The sequence below is a fragment of the Doryrhamphus excisus genome, chromosome 1, assembly GCF_030265055.1.
Source record: "Doryrhamphus excisus isolate RoL2022-K1 chromosome 1, RoL_Dexc_1.0, whole genome shotgun sequence".
Taxonomy (NCBI): domain Eukaryota; kingdom Metazoa; phylum Chordata; class Actinopteri; order Syngnathiformes; family Syngnathidae; genus Doryrhamphus; species Doryrhamphus excisus.
In genome coordinates this window covers 43,158,600-43,177,778 of record NC_080466.1, presented here as the reverse complement: position 1 = coordinate 43,177,778, position 19,179 = coordinate 43,158,600, and the positions used below count along the sequence as shown (strand labels likewise).

The 19,179-nt window shown below is 41.4% G+C and overlaps 1 protein-coding gene across 3 annotated transcripts in view; it reads right to left on the bottom strand.

Annotated features, from left to right (window-relative positions):
• LOC131105088 (semaphorin-3F-like) overlaps positions 1 to 15,193 on the bottom strand; it is a 73,659-nt gene extending 58,466 nt beyond the window's left edge. For 2 of the 3 annotated variants that reach the window (XR_009119894.1, XM_058052884.1), the window contains exons 1-2: positions 14,788 to 15,193; positions 13,433 to 13,596 (exon numbers count right to left, since the gene is read on the bottom strand). Coding sequence is in view for 2 of the 3 variants with exons in the window: in XM_058052884.1 (XP_057908867.1) it covers positions 13,433 to 13,550 (118 nt within the window). In the remaining variant the exon portion in view is untranslated. The remainder of the gene's footprint in view (positions 1 to 13,432; positions 13,597 to 14,787) is intronic. The other variant, XM_058052974.1, reaches the window with a different exon arrangement.
• Positions 15,194 to 19,179: the final 3,986 nt, after the last annotated feature.

The window sequence follows — 19,179 nt, the reverse complement described above, 5'->3', positions numbered from 1 at the left end:
ACACTCTCATTCATACCTATCGAGAATTTGGAGTCGATTGAAAAGATAGAACTGAGAAATATACAAACATGTACCAATATTCATTCATTCATTTTCTACCTCTTATCCTCACGAGGGTCACGGGGGTGCTGGAGCCTATCCCAGCTGTCTTCGGGCGAGAGGCAGGGTACACCCTGGACTGTTTTTTTATTATTATTATTATTATTATTATTATTATTATTATTATTATTATTATTATTATTATTATTATTATTATTATTATTATTATTATTATTATTATTATTATTATTATGTGCTTGTCCATTTTTTCAGGAGCATTTGTAAACAACAGACCACATCAAATAACGAAATTGATCAAGCCATGACGCCAGGTTGTATGTTGACTTTAAATGAAATACTTTGGAAAGAACAGGCGGGCCATATTCAAACACTTGGCGGGCCGCATGTGGCCCCCGGGCCGTAGTTTGCCCACCCATGGTCTAATATCTGAGCCCATTAAACACCTAAATCGTGCTAAGTTTGGCGAGTGTGATCGCACTGAATCGCACGCTATTTTTTATTAGAAATAAAAAATGTGAGTAAAATAAATTACAGTTGATGTGTTTAGCAAGTCTGCGCAATCAAGTGTGATGCTTCAGAGTGCCGTCAGACAGAATCCCAATGTTCCAATGGACCTCGCTGCTGTTCAAACGTAAACACAACCTTTTAATTCCAGGAACTGCATTGACCAAGAACTGAAAGTTCCTGGACATTTGGTGGCAAAAGGGTTTTGGAATAGAATATAATAGTCCTTTGTTGTTTTAGAGTTGAGCTGTCATGCCAGGAATCCCAAACTGGTGCTTTGACTGTTCCAGTGTGAAAGGGTAAAGAGCCTGAACTGCTTCCGTAAACTGAGAATTCCAAAAGGGTTTAGTTTGCGCTGTGGGCAGTCTGTCACTTTCACTTGGCCCTAAAATCGGACATGTAACAGAACTATGTTAGCTGCTATATTTTAATAACCGTGTAATTTATCCAATGGCCAGATGTTAGAGATCGACTGATACCGCTTCCTCTTTTATCAAACCGAGGACCACCCAAGTGGTCACCGATTCTCTCCTTGCAACCTTGCAGCCATATGGCATAACAAGTAGAACCAGATAGCCGGTGCCTGTATTCTATAACGACCCAATACAATGATTTCATTCATTGGCTAAAGAAAGTCAAGCGATAGAGGTTGCTTGTTGCATTGGCGACATGTGTGAGGCACACAGGAGAAGATAAATGTTGGCTGAAACAGTTTGGAATTGATACCGACACCGCTTTATATCCAAGTCGGACACGTGATAAAAGGCTGCTGCATCCTTTTTGATGAATATCACACTTCTGTCTCCCACGTGCGCCTCATAAGGTGAAGGGTGAGGGACAGAAACAGTGTCTTCTAGAACATGTTAAATGTGATATATTGATTTATAGACGTGGATGAAATTGTTGGTATCTTTCTGTAAAAGAAGGAAAAACCCACAATGGTCACTGAAATAACTCAAAACGGACAAAATTTATAATATATTCATTTGATAAAATTCACATTGACAAGCTACAAAGCTTATGGAGCGTTTCTGCAGGCCAGCTCTATATCAGCTCGATATTTATAGATACAAAAATGACGTATGGAGAGAAAAGAACACCATGCCTACTGTATGGAGGAAACTATTATTATATTCTAAGACTGCATTGCCGCATCATACACAAGGTGTCTTTCATCTGTGCAGTGTAGAATAAACAAATTAATCTTCAGGCTATCAAGACATTCCGGGGTGAAATAAGTTGCCTTGCATCAGAAGCTCGGTCTTAACCAAAGGTCATGGGTCCACTGACAAATCACCCAAAAACATTCAAGTACGACTCAAGGCAAAACATCGTACAATTCTAATGTGGTCTTTTATGAGTACTGACTTTAATCGAACCGAACATCTATCAAAAGAGCGAAACCACAATCTGGAGGGGGTATCCAACCAACCTTAGAGCGTTGAGCAGTTTGTTCATACTACATGTGGATAGGTGCAGGAGTCCCATTGGGAATTAGGGAAGTACTAGGTGCTTCAAAAGGTTATGGTAATGGTTTAATTTCATTTGAACATGTGTCAGATTACAATTCAGGGCTCGACAATAACGATGTACCGATGGCCCAGGGCAAGTTAAAACAAAATTTGGGCAAGTAAATCCAATCAGTGATATTCCCGTCGGGCAAGTGCACTTTAGCATGCCGTACTGTGAAGAGTTTTTTGTTGGGTGTTGGTAAAACACGGAGTGCGTAATTCCGGTGGTAATTTGCAAAGCAATCCTTGCAAATCTTGAAATGCACCAATCAGAATCGTTTATTTAGACCGCGGTCCGTAATCCACAGTCCGCGTTTTACCCACACCCGTTCTTGTTCGCGATCAACCAATCAGCGATCGTTTGACTACGAAAACATCTATCATGGCGTCCCTGCCAACATCGTCTAATTCTTCAACAACTTCTGAAGGAAAACAGCAAAAAGTGATGAAGCAGTGCCTCCTAAACAAGTATTTTATTAGCGGCAGCAAATCAAATGATGGCACAGGTGAGTGAATCACATTGCTGTGACAATTTGAAGTGGTCACAATGAAACACCACCCATTAGATCCAATACCAAGTGCTGATTTTGCACAAGCTACAAAATCTAGCGCTTCCATTTTTCTGTGTATTTTTCTCACCTTTGCTTCACAAATTATTGTTTGACAATTGAGCATTTTTTTCTGGATTAAAAACACTTTACTAGTACACAAATGTGTCTAATCAATAATGTTTCATTGTGGTGCACAACTTATAAAATATCACTGCTTACTAAAAATGAGATGATATCATTATGGCAGTCTTTTCATTTTACATGGGGCAAGTTCGGGCAAGTAGTTCTCACCTTAAGGATTCCCATTTTGGGAATCATTTTGTTTTTAATGTAGAGCCCTGCAATTGAATGCATCACATAATCAGTTCCCAGTTCCACATGTCCAAAAGGAGTAGGAAGAAGCAAAGCTTATTAAATCCTACCCCTCCATCTGGTACTTTTACAATCAGTAACTGTTACATTTGTTCACTTCCTGCTTTCCATAATACAGTTTAAGTTTTTTTTTTTTTTTTTTTTTTAAATAATGTACCTCGTACCGAAGTACGAGGTGATATGACAATACAAAAAGGTTGTGTAACAAAATATTAGGTTAACCCGGGCCCACACTGAATCCAGACGCCGGAGGGCTCTGTGGTCGAGGTGTGGGTTTCCACAGCCAGAGTGGAGTGGTGTCCAAAGTGTCATGTCTGGCAAGTTTCATGCGTCAATTATTTTTTTTAGGTTCTCTTCAATCACAATACAAAATCAATGTCTGATTTTCCATTTGTTAATTTTTTTGTCAATTTTTGTCAGTGAATTTTGTGGATTTTTTCCTTCTTTGGCAACAAGAGTACCAACAATTTCAACGATGTCGTGAGTTTAAATTCTATTTTGTTTAAGTTATGATCAGACTTGTGCATGAATCATCAGTAACTGTGAAAGATACCCAGAAATAAATTGTTCTGTAACGTTGCTGTTGGTCCCGTGATAAACTGCAGTCCCATCAATCATCTAGCAAGTAGGGGTCAAAGGTGAGGGTTGGAGGTGGTCACAGACAGGCAGCTCATCGATCTCTGATTCCTCACCTGCCATCTCACCTTCCTCCCGACCCACAAACCATTAAATGATACCTGACAACTTGCTCATCCGTGACGCCTGTTAGACAGCAGACGAGCTGACCAGCGACTATCCAGCGTATCCTTTCAGGATGAGTGAATACATAAATGCCAGGGGAAATTGTCACCGCCGTGCTGGTAACGTTCAGCATAATAATGTTCGGTTTCGATTCTTTCAACGCATACGTGCATGCATACATAGGGCCCTATAATTTCCGCGTTCGCGGAATCGCGGAATTGGACAATAAAAACGGAAATTATTTTGAATGCGGAATATCGCGGAAATTCTGTTTTCATGAGAAAGAGGAACATAAACCTGGGGAATCGTTCCCGGAGGTCGGTAATCAATGTGACACAATACCTGCCTAGCGCCCTTTTTCAAACATGGCACTCCCCCCGTCTGCGAAGAAGTTGCACAATACCACGCTAACGCCAAAATACAGAGCCGAGCAGTACCCAGGTGACTTCTATGTATCTGGTGACATGTTATTTTCTACTTTCTGTCAACACTCAGTTGAGTGGAAGCGAAAAAACACATGTGATGACCACCCGTTATCCAAAAGTCATCTAAAAAAAAAAAGAAACGCATAGCGCTAACGCTAGCAGGCAGCCCCGACAGACATGCGTTACTGCCTCGTTCAAGTCAGCGGACTTAAGAAAAGACTTAGTCGAGGATTTTGTGTGCTGAGGCCGACATCCCCTTGGAGAAGTTGGGAAAAATACGTCCTTTTCTCGTGAAGCACCGCAAACAGGGAGGAGCGCTGCCTGAAAATGCCAGCAGCCTCCGACAACTTCACCTTCAACTTCAAAAGGCTGGTTGAGCACTTTATTATTTTTTAATATGTCATTTGTTTTCACTTCAAACATTTTTTATTTGAAGTACCTAGTGCAGGGGTGGGCAAACTACGGCCCGGGGGCCACATCCGGCCCGCCAAGTGTTTGAATACGGCCCGTCCGTTCTTTCCAAAGTATTTCATTTAAACTCAACATACGAACTGGCATCATGGCTTGAGCCAACCTTTTGATGGTTTTATCAATTTTGTTATTTGATGTGGTCTGTTGTTTACAAAGTGCTCCTGAAAAAAGGGACACAAGCATAATGATGATGATGATAATAATAATAATAATAATAATAATAAATTTTAAAATATTTAAATATAAAATATTTAAATATAAAATATTTAAATAAAAATATTTAAATATAAAGCATTTTTAATATAAATATTAAATAATAATAGCAGATTGCATGACACTTTTACAGATACAATAATACCAGGTGGACTGTTACGTGTAAAATATATAGTCTGCCCCCCCCCCCCTTTGTGTTAAATCAATGCGGCCCGCGAGTCAAAAAGTTTGCCCACCCCTGACCTAGTGCAATGTTGTGTTACATGATGCAGTAGTAAAGTATTGAGGAAAAGTGCAATATTGTGTCGCCTCAATGAATGTAAGTTCATTTCTAATTAATTAGTGTGCATTTTATTCATAAACATTATTAAAACGCACTCTTTTGTGGTAAAATGAGTAAAAGGTAAAACAAAAATGGAATTCCAAAAAAGTAAAACGGAAAAAACGGAATTTGGGAAAAAATAAAACGGAATTTGGGAAAAAATAAAACAGAATTTATAGGGCCCTACATACATTGAATATTGTTTCAAAGTGCGGTCTGGATTCCAGCACAGGGGTGACACTCTCTCACCACACCCACACACAAGTTAGACAGGGCTAATAATGGAAGATTAACAACAGACCCAACATCACAGATACGCTCATTGTTTTACTTTGCCAACGTTTTCTCGCCAACAAGCAGAAACCGTAAAAATGGTGGCCTTTACAGCTGGGTCACAGCAAAGTGGGGCTACGTTTGCCATTCATCTGACGTCGCTATATTGCCACCTGGATTGAATAACGTTGCTAAAATGTTTTATTCGCAGAAAAGATGCTTTTAAAGTCGCTACTTTGACGCCACAACCTCGCAAACAGCAACACCCAACAGGAGCTGGTTTAGTTCAGTTTTTGCATGTGGTCTGAAAGAACTGTTTTATCGGAGTACTGGGGCTATTAGGGCCGCCGAGAGGACAAAGAGGAGAGACAGTCACCTCGAGTCAACAGTCATGTTGCATTTATGTCACACTGCAGCGGACCTAGATCCGCATTTAGCACAGGAGCGACTCGTTGACTCATTGACTTGATCTCTGCGTTAATTTGGACTTAACAGCGGTTAGCGGTCATAAAAAGCAAGCTAACGACTCACTGTAGTGAATAGAAGAAAGTGACCCGCTCGTATTGTGTGAACAACGGGAATAATCCTTTTAAACATTGACTAGTTCGAGTGACACAGCAGTAGTAAAAGGACAAGCCCAGAAATGAACTGACGGTGAACTGCTGACAGCGACTTCATTTTAAGCCAGGGGTCTCAAACACGCGGCCCGCGGGCCAGATGTGGCCCGCAGGACACTAGTTTGAGGCCCCCGCCTTGATATGAAAGTTTAGTGTATCGCGCAAGTTTGGTATCATGTACCCCAAAAAAATATTAAGTTTGATTAATGTTCATGTTAAAGGTTAAATAACTGTTAATAGTTATCCTCCCTATCCGTGTGGAAGTGGTAAGTTTTTGGCTATTTAAGTTTAAAGGAAATAACTTGAAGGTTACCGTTTAGGTCACTAGCTCTCTAGTTTGCGAGTTAGCATGTGTCTCAAGACCCTGCAGTTGCGCAATATGTTGTAAATAAAAAAAGAGTATAAATGTGACTATAGTCGTGTTTTGTCATGTCTACAGGGCTCTAATAATGCTTTGTTCATTTTAATCTGAAAAAAATCATTTGTCTACCCACCAACTATATGTGGTTTCTTAAGTTTTTATTATTATTATTATATTTATTTATTACTGATTGATTGATTTTCTTCATTCTTGATTTGTTTATTTATTTTTCATCTTATTTTGTGCAGAAAAATAAAAATTAAGATATTTGAGAACAGTGGAATGTTTTATCAGAGCTTTTATTGTAGAAAATCGGAACCAAAGCACTGAAAAAGTTTGTATATTTTTCTGTTTTTAATAAATGCTTTTTTTTTGGGGGGGGGACCTGATGCGGCCCAGCCTTGCCCAGACCCTAGCTCCAGTAACCCCCAGCTAAATTGAGTTTGAGACCCCTGTTTTAAGCCTTCTTCATCTGTTCATTTCCAGTTATTACGACCAAAATACATACAATGGAAATATTACTACTAATATTACTACTGCAGAACAAGGGGCAGCACATCGCAGCATGCGAGGCATTTAACCCTAAAGGGGGGCGGGGGGTGGCGACACTTGGCACTGCCTCCCACACGCATATGCACTCACACCCGTTAGAAAGTGAAGCCCCTGCAGTAAAAATAGGAGTCCGGAGAGCGCGTGCAGATGAGTAGTATTTGGAATAACAAGGAGCCTCAGCACCGCCACCTGCACCGCCGTCGGTGCGCTAAGTTGACCCACATTCTGATGCCCTCCCAGTGGACTTGGTCTTGACTGAGGGCGGTGGTGGTGGAGTACTGTAATGTTATTATAATGCAGTATTTACATATGTAGTATGTCATACATATTTAAATGGGTGGAATTGCAAATTGTATTGAGACCAAAGCTGCGGTCTATTCTCACAAAGTGCTGACATCGCAAATCTCATCCTGGCTTTAATTGTGGATTAAGTCTACATGTCCAAGCCAATATTTAGAAAGTTTGAGTGGACCCAGTGTTTTTGTCTACATGCTCTATGTGTTATCATGCTATCGGCATGAAAGCATTTTTAGGTCAAAAGTATTTTATTCATTCATTCATTTTCTACCGCTTTTTCCACACGAGGGTCGCGGGGGTGCTGGAGCCTATCCCAGCTGTCTTCGGGCAAGAGGCTGGGTACACCCTGGACTGGTGGCCAGCCAATCACAGGGCACATATAGACAAACAACCATTCACACTCACATTCATACCTATGGATAATTTGGAGTCGCCAATTAACCTAGCATGTTTTTGGAATGTGGGAGGAAACCGGAGTACCCGGAATAAAACCCACGCATGCACGGGGAGAACATGCAAACTCCACACAGAGATGGCCGAGGGTGGAATTGAACCCTGGTTTCCTAGCTGTGAGGTCGACGCGCTAACCACTTGAACACCGTGCAGCCCGCTAAATATTTTATCATTTCAGATGTTTTTTTAAAACGGCTTCCAGTATGGGAAAATATGAAAATGCCAGCTTTATGAAAACGATGGCTGTCACATGACCAGAAGTGAGCTTTGACGACGAGCCAACATAATATCTGAATATTTTGACAGGCGTGACTCGATATTCTTCTGATATTTTGTTATTTTGAAGAAATTCCTTCCCACCTTCAAAAACTAACTAAAAACCCACCTGTTTAAATCCATTTTTAATGTCTAACTATTTATACCTGACTGCTTTTAGCCTTGTTTTTAGCTCTGAATGAATGTATGAATCTGTATTTTAATGCATCTTTGACTCTGTTTTTTACTCAATTTTTCTTCACTGTAAACCGTCTTTGAGTATTTTGAACAGCGCTATACAATTAAAATGTATTATTATTATTATTATTAATTCCACGTCTCAACGAACCTTTGAAAGCGAAGAAGAAGATATGTACAGGCGTTCTTTCCTCTTCTGTAGTTTTCTCGTAATTCCGCCTGTTTACCCATCTCCACGTATTTGTGCCTACATCATTTTCACCCCGTGATTCGCTCCCACGATGCAAAACTAATCCCAGGGACATTTGAGTGTGCACGGGGCCCAAGGAAGGACCACCTTTAAGGAGCAGTAATGTAACTGAAAGCTTTCAGGGGCCAATTCCACTTCCAGGTAAACAATCGGATATGCGAGCAGGGGCAGAGATTTTGCACAGGAGCCTGTCAGTCTGTCACTCGGAATAAAGAACGCTGCAGCCGGCCAGATGGGGAAGACGTTTATGTACGGTTTGAATGCCTGAAGTAGAGCCGTAAGCGTGGATTTAGATTGGTATCTACCTGATGGATGAAGTCAAATCTCTCACGTGGGCCAAAAGCAATAATGTTAGAGTCTTTGTTAAACATGGCCGAGCATGAATGCCCCGCGTGCCGGTCCATTCAGAGAGGGTTCTGCTTCGTGCCTCGCAGTGTCCTGTAGCACAAGAGGAAATACTGGCCATATTGGTTGACCTCTTAAAGGGTTTAAGTTACAAAAGCACTTGCATGACTTGGGAGTCTCACGGAGGTCCAGCGCTCTCACACCATCCTTTCACATGTTAATGCCGTGTTTCAGCAGAGTGATGTATAGTGCTTCTATTGATGTACTTTGCTCACGAACGCGGTTACCCTCTCTGCTTTTCTTATTGATCACAGCTGCAAAATAAGCTACAGTGGAGCCCAAAAAGTTGGTAGTGCAAGTATTTTCAAGGTGCATTTATGCTTGTCCCGATAGCAGTTTTCCAGAAAAACTGTATCTGACAATAATAAAAGGTATCTTCTATCTTTTAGTTTGTTTTATTTGGGTAAATATATGAAACATTACCGTGTATTTCTTACATCAATCAAAATACAGTAAACCTCGGATATATCGGATTCAATTGTTCCCACTGGTTTTGTCCGATATAAGCTAAATCCGCTATATGCGTATACCGGAAAATGTCCGTTTTACGCATATATCGGATTTATATCCGGTATATGCGTAAATCGGATTTTATTTGTTATAAAAAGGCACTTCCTTGACTATGTTTCCAATGTACCTGGACGCGCAGGCAACGCTGCAAACGCTGCAAATGACGTCGTATAGCGGCCTGTCACGATTCGGCGAATCGGAGCGCCACGATGCGGCCATCCGATATATGCGAGGGAAATTTCATGGAAATGCATTGGAACGGGACTGGAGATTTTGTCCGAAATAGGCGAAATCCGTTATAAAAAATCCGATATATGCAATGAATTTTTATTGGAAATGCATTACAGAAAAATTGGTTCTTTTTTATCTGTCCGTTGTGAGCGAATTTCCGATATATCCGAGTCCGATATATCCGAGGTTTACTATATAACTTTCCATTATTTACATTTGTATTCAACTATTAAGTAAAAGGAGTAGGCTGAAGCAAAAGCTTATAAATGCCTACTAAGATATAATCATGTTCATGCCAGTCTTGTTTTTCCCTTGTTATTATTATCATTGTAATATTATTATTGTCATTATCATTATTATCATTATTGTTATAATCTTTATCATTATTACCATTATTATTGTTATTATTTTCACCATTATTCTAATCATCATTAATATTACCATTTTCACCATTATTGTTGTAACAATTTTTTGATTTTTTTTTTAATTATTTAATTTTACAGACTTTATTGCTTCTTGTAGAGTGCTGTATCATTCCATCTGTTGTTTTCTGAAATTTGTGCTTTTATTGTCAATTTATTAGCCCATTTTTTATTAGCCCTTTTCCCCCTAAGTGTAACATTTGCATATCATTTTCTGGATCGCATGTCTAATCATGTGCATTAAAAAAAACAAGACCTTGAAACAAGACCTTGTGTGGACAGGCGACCAACCCAAACATCAGTTTCTTCTTGTTAAGCCCTACCTTGAGGTTTTTAGACGTGCTTTTAGTTTGTGTCCAAACTTCATTCCTGACTTAGGTGCCTTCACCATTAAAAGCGATCGTTAGTAATCAAGACTAAGAAGACAGTGAGCGATAACTCAAACTGGCAGATTTTCCGAAGTTCCACATAGAATTTGTCTCTCGGGGTTTTGCAGGCGACAGCAGTCTTGTCTCGACTAATCTCAAAATGTCAAACGATTACCTGGAGGGAGATTTGTTTCACTGCTGCACCTCCTTCATTGAAAACAGGTTTCTCATCTGACATTGATTACACCTTTCTTGCCTAAACTGGCAGGCGTCTTGCTAACGCTGCCCTTTCTCCTCGCTTTACTGGCGCAAAAGACGTGATAAGCCTGGACAAAGTTCTGCTTCTAAACTTACTTCCTGTTCATGCCAACATGGCAATTTTTCCACAGACGTTTCCTGGATTCACAGTAAAGGTTTACAATAACGATAAATACTCCGAAATAAGAACGTGGCAATTAAACCACAAATTATCCGATGCTTTCAAACACCCTCTTTGTAGTCAAGTTGCAGCAACTTCCCAACAAAGCGCTCGGGCCAAAGCCGCCTATCATGATGCATCAGGGGATGTGCAGCCAGCTCGCCAATGTGAGGACAACCCAGGCCTCTCAAAAAGCAATTAAAGGAGCTGGAGCGTCATGATATTGAATGCAGGGGGGGGGTGCATTCCTCCGAGAGAGGCAGTTGCAGCAGACTGTGAAATTCATATTGACTGCAGGGCCAAACACACACACACAGGTAGGCAAGACACTTCAGCGTTTTCTACCCAAAGCAAAGACGAGACTGTGAATTAACTTAGCGGGGTTCATCCCTCGGAGATGTGCCAATTCTAAAGCATCCAGTAAGTAGCCTCGCTGCCATTCTGTTTCTGTTCAAGACATGCAACTACATGTGTTTAAAAAAAAAATACTCTGAAATGATATTTGGAACATAAAATTGCGAAGGCTGAGCTGCGGACGTGCTCACTGATGTGTTAAATCCTACTTGATTAAAGCCGCAAAGCAAGTTGAACAATGAACCGTGCCACCGGGCCACTTCATTAAGTCAACTTGTTCCAGGGCGCATTGGGAATGGGAAGCAAAGCAAACAGAGCGCTGCAGCTCGCTGCTTCTGCTTTTCCATGGATGCTAATCAAAGGCTTGATCTCCGAACTGGACGAGCCTCAGGGACGTCGTTCTGCTTGGCTGAGCCTGGCAATTTGTTCTCGATAATGTGGTCTCGAACTCGGACCCTTACTGAATCCATCTCACCTAATCTGTATGGCCGGTAAAGCACACAAACACAGACCGTGAAACACATCACCAGGGAATGATGGCAGATTGGCCCAAGAGTTATTACGTGCCCCCCCACTTTGTATATGAAATGTGTAACAAACGGGTGATAAAATCTGCTTTTAATTAGCTGAAATGTGTAAATCTTTTCAAAATGTTTGCCCTACGGTCAATTTCCTTTTCCTTATTTATTTGTGTCTATCCTACTGAGACGCGGGTGGTTTTTATGTACTAACTATGTTTGTTATGATAGCAATTTGGCAAAGTTTATCTACTAACTTTAGGTATTGGAAGTAACAAGTTATTTTTATAAACCATTATTGACAACATATGCTAGGGGGTGTTCTTATATTTTTGGTTGGAAAAAATGCCATTTGAAGCAAGTTGCATACAGTCTATTTAAGGTGTAACCATCCGTCCATCAATTCGTCCATCCATCCGTCCATCCGTTCATCCATCCGTCCGTCCATCCGTCCATCCGTCTGTCTGTTCATCCGTCCATCCATACATCCATCCATCCGTTCATCCGTCCGTCCGTCCATCCGTCCATCCGTCTGTCTGTTCATCCGTCCATCCATCCATCCATCCATCCATCCGTCCATCCGTTTGTCCGTCCGTCCATTCATCCATCCATCCATCCGTCCATCCATCCATCCATCCATCCATCCGTTCGTCTGTCCGTCCATCCGTCTGTCTGTTCATCCGTCCATCCATCCATCCGTCCATCCGTCCATCCGTTTGTCCGTCCGTCCATCCATTCATCCATCCATCCATTCATCCATCCATCCATCCATCCATCCATCCATCCGTCCATCCATCCATCCGTCCATCCATCCATCAATCCGTCCATCCAGTCTTCTCGTCTCCCTGGCTACTTCATCCTCCTCCCAGCGGATCCCAAGTCATTCCCTGGCCAGTTGAGAGACATAGTCTCTCCAACGTGTTCTGGGTCTTCCCAGAGGCCCCCTACTGGTCAGACATGCCCTGAACAAATCCCTAGGAGAGTATCCAAGAGGAATCACCAGCCACCAAATCTGGTTCCTCTCAGCAGTTCTACTCCAGGTGACAATGCTTCTCACCTTATCTCGAAGAGAGAGCCCAACCACTATGGTTGGGCATTGAGCATCAATAGGAGCTATAGGGCTAAGATTTTTTTTTAAAACCATGGAGACATCCAGACATTTTATCCAAGAACTTAGTGCCCTCATTTAAACCATCCAAACTTTTATGACCCTACCTCTGGTAAGAATCGGAATCGAGAATCATTAAGAACCGGAATCGCTCAAATTCAACCAAAGGCCAACCCTCCCAACCACCCTAAGGAAATACGTCACCTGTACCGCCATCTTGACCTTTCGGTTACTCCCCAAAGCTCATGCCCGTAGGTGAGGGTAGGAACGTAAATCGACCAGTAAATTGAGAGCTCTGCCTTTCGGCTCCACCCTCTTTTTACCACAACAAACCGATACAGAGTCTGTATCACTGCAGACGGCGCAGCAATCCTCCAGTCGACCTACATCCTTGCCTCACTCATGAACCCTGAGGTACTTGAACTCCTCAACAAGACCTAGTGGAGTTGGCACTCCACCCTTATAAGCAAGGTCAACAAATTATTTAAATGTGTACTTCTGAAACACGAGAGTCTGCTCCTGATGATGAATAAAATCCCCAATTATCCAAACCACAAACCATTCAATTAAACAACTCCGGACCGGCCAGTCCATGGCAGGGAAATAGTAAATCCTAACAATAAATGAAACACATTGAAAGCAAAAGTGAAATTGAACATGATGAAGTCTTACCTTTGAAGGAGATGAAGACGCGAGGTGCAGCAAGTGGTTCATTGCTCAGTGGGTTACCCAGAGCAAAGCCGCACAGCGCCAGGAGGGTGTGGACCGTCCACAGACCGTCCAACTGCATAGTCGACCAACCAGTAGCACACAATCAGTGATTTAACAAAACAAATCTGTTGGAACAAAATTGAGCCAATGAGAAAATATAAAATAACAACAGAATATTAACCTTTGTTTATTCATTTATGTCGTGTCAACTCAGCGGCCCCCAGGGGACTCATGTTTTGGAGACGCTGCCCTCAACTTAACTAGATCCGTCCCGCAGATGTTGAGCGCCGCTGGAGCCAAGCTTTTGGAGATTTTGTCCATTTGGTAAAAAAACGGATGCCACAATTCAATCGGTAAATATTTCATTGGGAGTCCCATCATGACATTAGCATAGCAAACAGTGGCCAGTAATGATCTTAGGTTAATGAATGATGGCCCCCAGAGAGCAACGACAATAATCAATCTTTAGTAACTGTGGAAAAAAACACAAAAATCCCCAAGCTGTCCCCCACGGAGGGAACCTGGCCGTACAAAGCTTCTTCTGCCACACACTCTTTACATTTGGAGTGTCCACTTCTCAAACGGTCAGTAGAGACAAAGGTCTAGCAAAGTGCTTGGCCCGAGGGCATTTATGACCATAACCAGCTGTTTAAACCTTAAACCTTTTTATTGACAATTTGTAAACCAAGCAGCTGTTTATTCTGAGACAGAAGCCAAGTCCTTCACACCACAAGATGAAATCAAACAAGGCACTGAGGGCAAATTACACCAAGGAGAGACTCAGCAACACAACCATGAAAAAAACATTCAAGGGAATTTAACATTGCCAGTCAAAATGAAATATACCGGAACCAAATTCTAGATATATAAAATAAGATTTATTTATTTACTGCATATCTAACCAGCCACATGATCATGTACAAATAAAAATAATATTCAAACTTACAGGTTGATTTAATTTTTATTGTTAAAATTTCTCAACAACTTTTTATGAGGATGAAATATGAATGACAGTAAAAGTAAAAATGTTGAAATAAGACCCAGGCTGATCTGTATGTGGCAGCCTGGCATGGCAGTCTTGGCTCCACATGAGAACAGTAAACAGTCTGGTGAGGTATTCAACTTAAACTCAAATACAATTCAGGAATACTCTGTTTAGGACATTATTCAAGTGCTACTTTATTTAACTGGATGTATTTTTTTGTTGTGGACTAGTTTTGTAATAAAAGATTGTTTTAAAAATGCAGGCAGCTCCAAGCAGTCACAAGAACATTACGGTAAAATACGGTAAGGTGATGACAACAAATAACACCTACCTGCTTATTAAAGCTTTCCGATTATGGGGCAAACTTCACAGCCAGTCTGGTTCAGTCATTGAAAAAAAAATCCAATATATCGATCACGTCCGTGTCCAAGTTGAAATCAATAATATTATTAAAATCCCGGTGCGTCTTCTGAACGATCCGCGGTACCTGAGCGTCTTCGCCGCTTGGTTATTACTGCGAGGCATTCATTTTAATCGGAAATGTTCCTCTTCTTGACAGAGCACCAGAAGCGAGCGGCCACAATCCACATGTCGTGGGAAAAAAAACAGCGTGAAACAAAGTCCCCGTGGTGGAAAAGAGGTCCGGGCACGCGGCGTGGGTGTCTCTCACTAAAGTTGGCCACTCCTGACTGGAGCGAGCTTGGGCGGGAGCAGGTGGATGCCGAGGCCGAGGCGTCGTGAACACACCCACGGGGCGGGCAACACTCAGGCGAGCCGCCCCTCCGCCAGCCCGGGGAAACACGCTTTCTTCCGGCTTTGTCTCTGCCCCTCACTTGTGTCTGGGGGCGCAGACTACAACGTTGCACTTATAATTACCTCAAATATGTTGTTACATATTTAAATATATCATTGGGTTTATCATTGCGTATATTTTATTGGACTGTATTATTAGATTGCCTTCACGTGTCATTTTTGGCTCGGTTAAAACAAACTCAAATCTGTTGGTATGGTTTCTTTGGTCAAGTGTGAATGCAGTCCAGAACCAAAAGCACCGGACCCAGGGGCGTCACTAGGTTCTGAGGACGGGGGATCTTAGCCCCCTGGAGATGCACAGGATATGAATGAATGTAGTAGACATTCAAAAAAAAATACAAAAATCCATAAAACAAATAATGAACAAGAACCAGGATAAAACTTTCCCAATTTTGGACAGTGATCAAAACCGGCAGTGATCAGTGATATAATAATCATCATTATATTATTAATTATATTATTATATTATTAATTATATTATTAATTATTAATTATATTATTAATTATTAATTCTATTATATTATTAATTATATTATTAATTAGCCTATTATTATTACTAGCATCATTATTCTTCTGATTATTACTACTACTACTGGTAGTAATAATAATAATAATAATAATCAGAAGAAGAAGAATGATACTAGTCTACTACTACTACTTGTAGTAGTAGTAGTAGTAGCAGTAGTAGTAGTAGTAGGCTAGTACTAGCCTGCTTATTGACTTGCTTGTTAGCCTGCTTTTGCCCTATTATATAAAATTTGTCAGAGATTTTTTTCGTAAAAAAAAAATCAATAAAAAAATCAATAAAAAATATCGAATAATTTAGGGGGCTTACGAACATTTTAGGGGGGCAGTTAGGGGCCCTCAGAATTGTCCAGACTTTCCCCCCTTATACGGCACCCGTGGCCAAAATAAATTAAAAAATGTGATTGGTATTGGCCAATTTCACTCGTGGATGATCGGCATCTGAATCATCAGCATCAAACCCCGATCGGAACATCGCTGATATTAATTGTGCTTTCATGAGTTTTTATGGGGAAAATGTATTCATACGTAACAGTCAGTTATCAGCTGACCTTCTGGAACCGATTTGGAATGAAAACCGAGGTATGAAAAGTTGTCGAGTGTGTATTGTAGCAATTACATGAGCCGGATGAAGCATAAAGGTCATCGGCGTGTTGCGGCGATTGTATTATGCTTTATGATTATTAAGTGTGACCTAGCAAGTCAATTTGACTGACAATTAAAGCGAATGTTGCTCCAACTTATCAGGAATGAAAAGTCTTATCTGCAGTTCGTACTTGTTGAATAGAGGGGGGGGGGGGGCGAGACGTGTCATTCATTTGACCAAAGACTGAAATGAACAATAAAAATGGACCATTTTTTCTTTTATTCAAACCATGATTGGATACTTAAAAGTCACAAAACCAGAAGCCCGAAGCTCATTTAGAATAAGATTGTCCCACTTTTAATCACGGGCCATTCAGTGTCTTTTGAAATTCCCATTATCCGCACCTTATTCAACCTGCTTCCTTATTAAGCGTCCCATTCACCATCAAGCCCATTTGAGGTGCAAAAGTTTGTCAGGTGTTGAGCCGTCAGCTCAATGGGGTCAAAAGACTCGGTCCTGTTCATCTTTTCTTCCTTATGAAGGCAGCATCTTGGCTCCAAAGTCCTCAATCTCCAAACGGACCCAACATAATGAATCGTTTAAGAAGTGACTCGGCTGAGAAAGGAATCAGTCAAACGGCCGTGAGTAGACATCTTCCGCCTCGGGACAACTTTTCTACTCGGGATAAATGGTAGATGTCTTCAGAGGCGAGGGATTTCAGCTTCCCTAAAGCCGTGTCGTCCCACATTCCCGATCCATTCAAGACCTCCTGAAAGGACCCCAAACTATGGACCGCCAGACTGAACTTTCTGCTTGATGGAAGCTGAGTTGTGTACATTAGCCCCAAATGCTCCTTGCGCTTAAATGGTCTTTCTTGTGATAGAAATCTCGATTCACCGCTGCCGCTGACATCTTTCTACGCGGCGAATGAAATTGTTTTAATGTTGCGCAGAGAAAGGTGCATTCCTGCGGAGATGTGAACGCTGATTTCTGAGGGGGTCTGCCTGCAGGACATGAAGAGATGACAGCTGCTAAATCAGCATTCATAATTCTTACATAGTTCAGGAGATCCTATGGAGCAAAATCCCAAAAGATTCAAGTTGCTCTGAACCATCCATCATTTCGAAGCTATTTTACTATATTATGTTTTTTCCTGGGCGGCACGGTGGTCTAGGGCAGGGGTCGGCAACCTTTATTATCAAAAGAGCCATTTTACCCACACGCTTACTAAAGGAAAACAGATAGGAGCCGCAAAACATCATTTAAAAACAATATCTTATAAACTTTTGAAAGTTTGAATCAGTTTTAACGCCAAATTTTTACACCAAATTGTTGCTTCTCGTCACATGTGAGCTCTTTGAGCTCATCCAATCACGAGTCAGAACTCATTCACTTCAATTCATTCAGGGTCTCACAGAAAGTCAGATTTTAAAAAAAAACTCATTAAAAAATGCATATTTTTTCCCATTAGGGTATTTTAAAAAAATACTTGAGCGTTGTGAAGGGAGCCACAACAAAGTGGCTGAAGAGCCACATGCGGCTCTGGAGCCAGGGGTTGCTGACCCCTGGTCTAGGGGTTAGCGCGCAGACCTCACAGCTAGGAGACCAGGGTTCAATCCCACCCTCGGCCATCTCTGTGTGGAGTTTGCATGCGTGGGTTTTCTCCGGGTACTCCGGTTTCCTCCCACATTCCAAAAACATGCTAGGTTAATTAGCGACTCCAAATTGTCCATAGGTATGAATGTGAGTGTGAATGGTTGTTTGTCTATATGTGCCCTGTGATTGGCTGGCGACCAGTCCAGGGTGTACCCCGCCTTACGCCCGAAGACAGCTGGGATAGGCTCCAGCACCCCCCGCGACCCTCGTGAGGAAAAAGCGGTAGAAAATGAATGAATGAATGTTTTTTCCTTTAAAATAAAACAAACATGTTCAATTAATCAACAAAAATGACGCAACAATATAACCAATATTTTTATTTTAACTGTTATTGGGTGAAAATGATCAAGGAATTACATCCCATATCTGATCATTGACATCGGGATCTTTTAGGGTCCATGCGTCACTAAGCAACCAGAAGTTCGGGGTCTTAAAATTGATTTCTGGCAGAGTGGCAAAAATCGGAAGTGGGGACTCAAGTCAATTTTGATGACTGTGGAATCGATTTGCAGTATCGCCAAGAACTTGAAAGTTGCTGTGGACTTTGACGTCAAAGATTTGGACTTGAAAATACTTTTCAGTTTGTTGCGTAAGAGTTACTTTAAACACCACTACACAAATACAAAAAAAACATATTTTTTCCCAGGTTTTGTAAAGGTACATCGTAGCTACTATATGAACATAATACTGATTACTGCAAAAATTATGTAATAAACTTCATTGTGTCTGTCACACAAACATGAGCACACAAGTTCTGACGGCGGTCGCAGCACAAAATTAAAAATACTTTTATCTGAGAAAGACTTTTCGTCAATGGGAAACAATTTCCTGGCGACACTCTGCAGCGCTTGTGCTCAAACTTATCAGCATTTAAATGAGAAAAGAAAAAAAAGCGTGTTTTCTCAATCACAGGAACAGAATAGAACAGAAATGGAGTCGCTGCTGGACTGGGAGCTCGGAGCACCTTCACTTACTTTTGTGTAAGCGTGTTTGGTGCCTTCCAGCAACAGTTTCTTGTGTTGTTCTTGGCAACTTGTGGTGCCTCGTACACTTTTGCAGGCTGACTGCCACTCTGCCCCACCAGCCCCCACCCCCCACCCTGGGGAACCACAAGCCACAACGGGAAAAATGAAGGAAATGGCT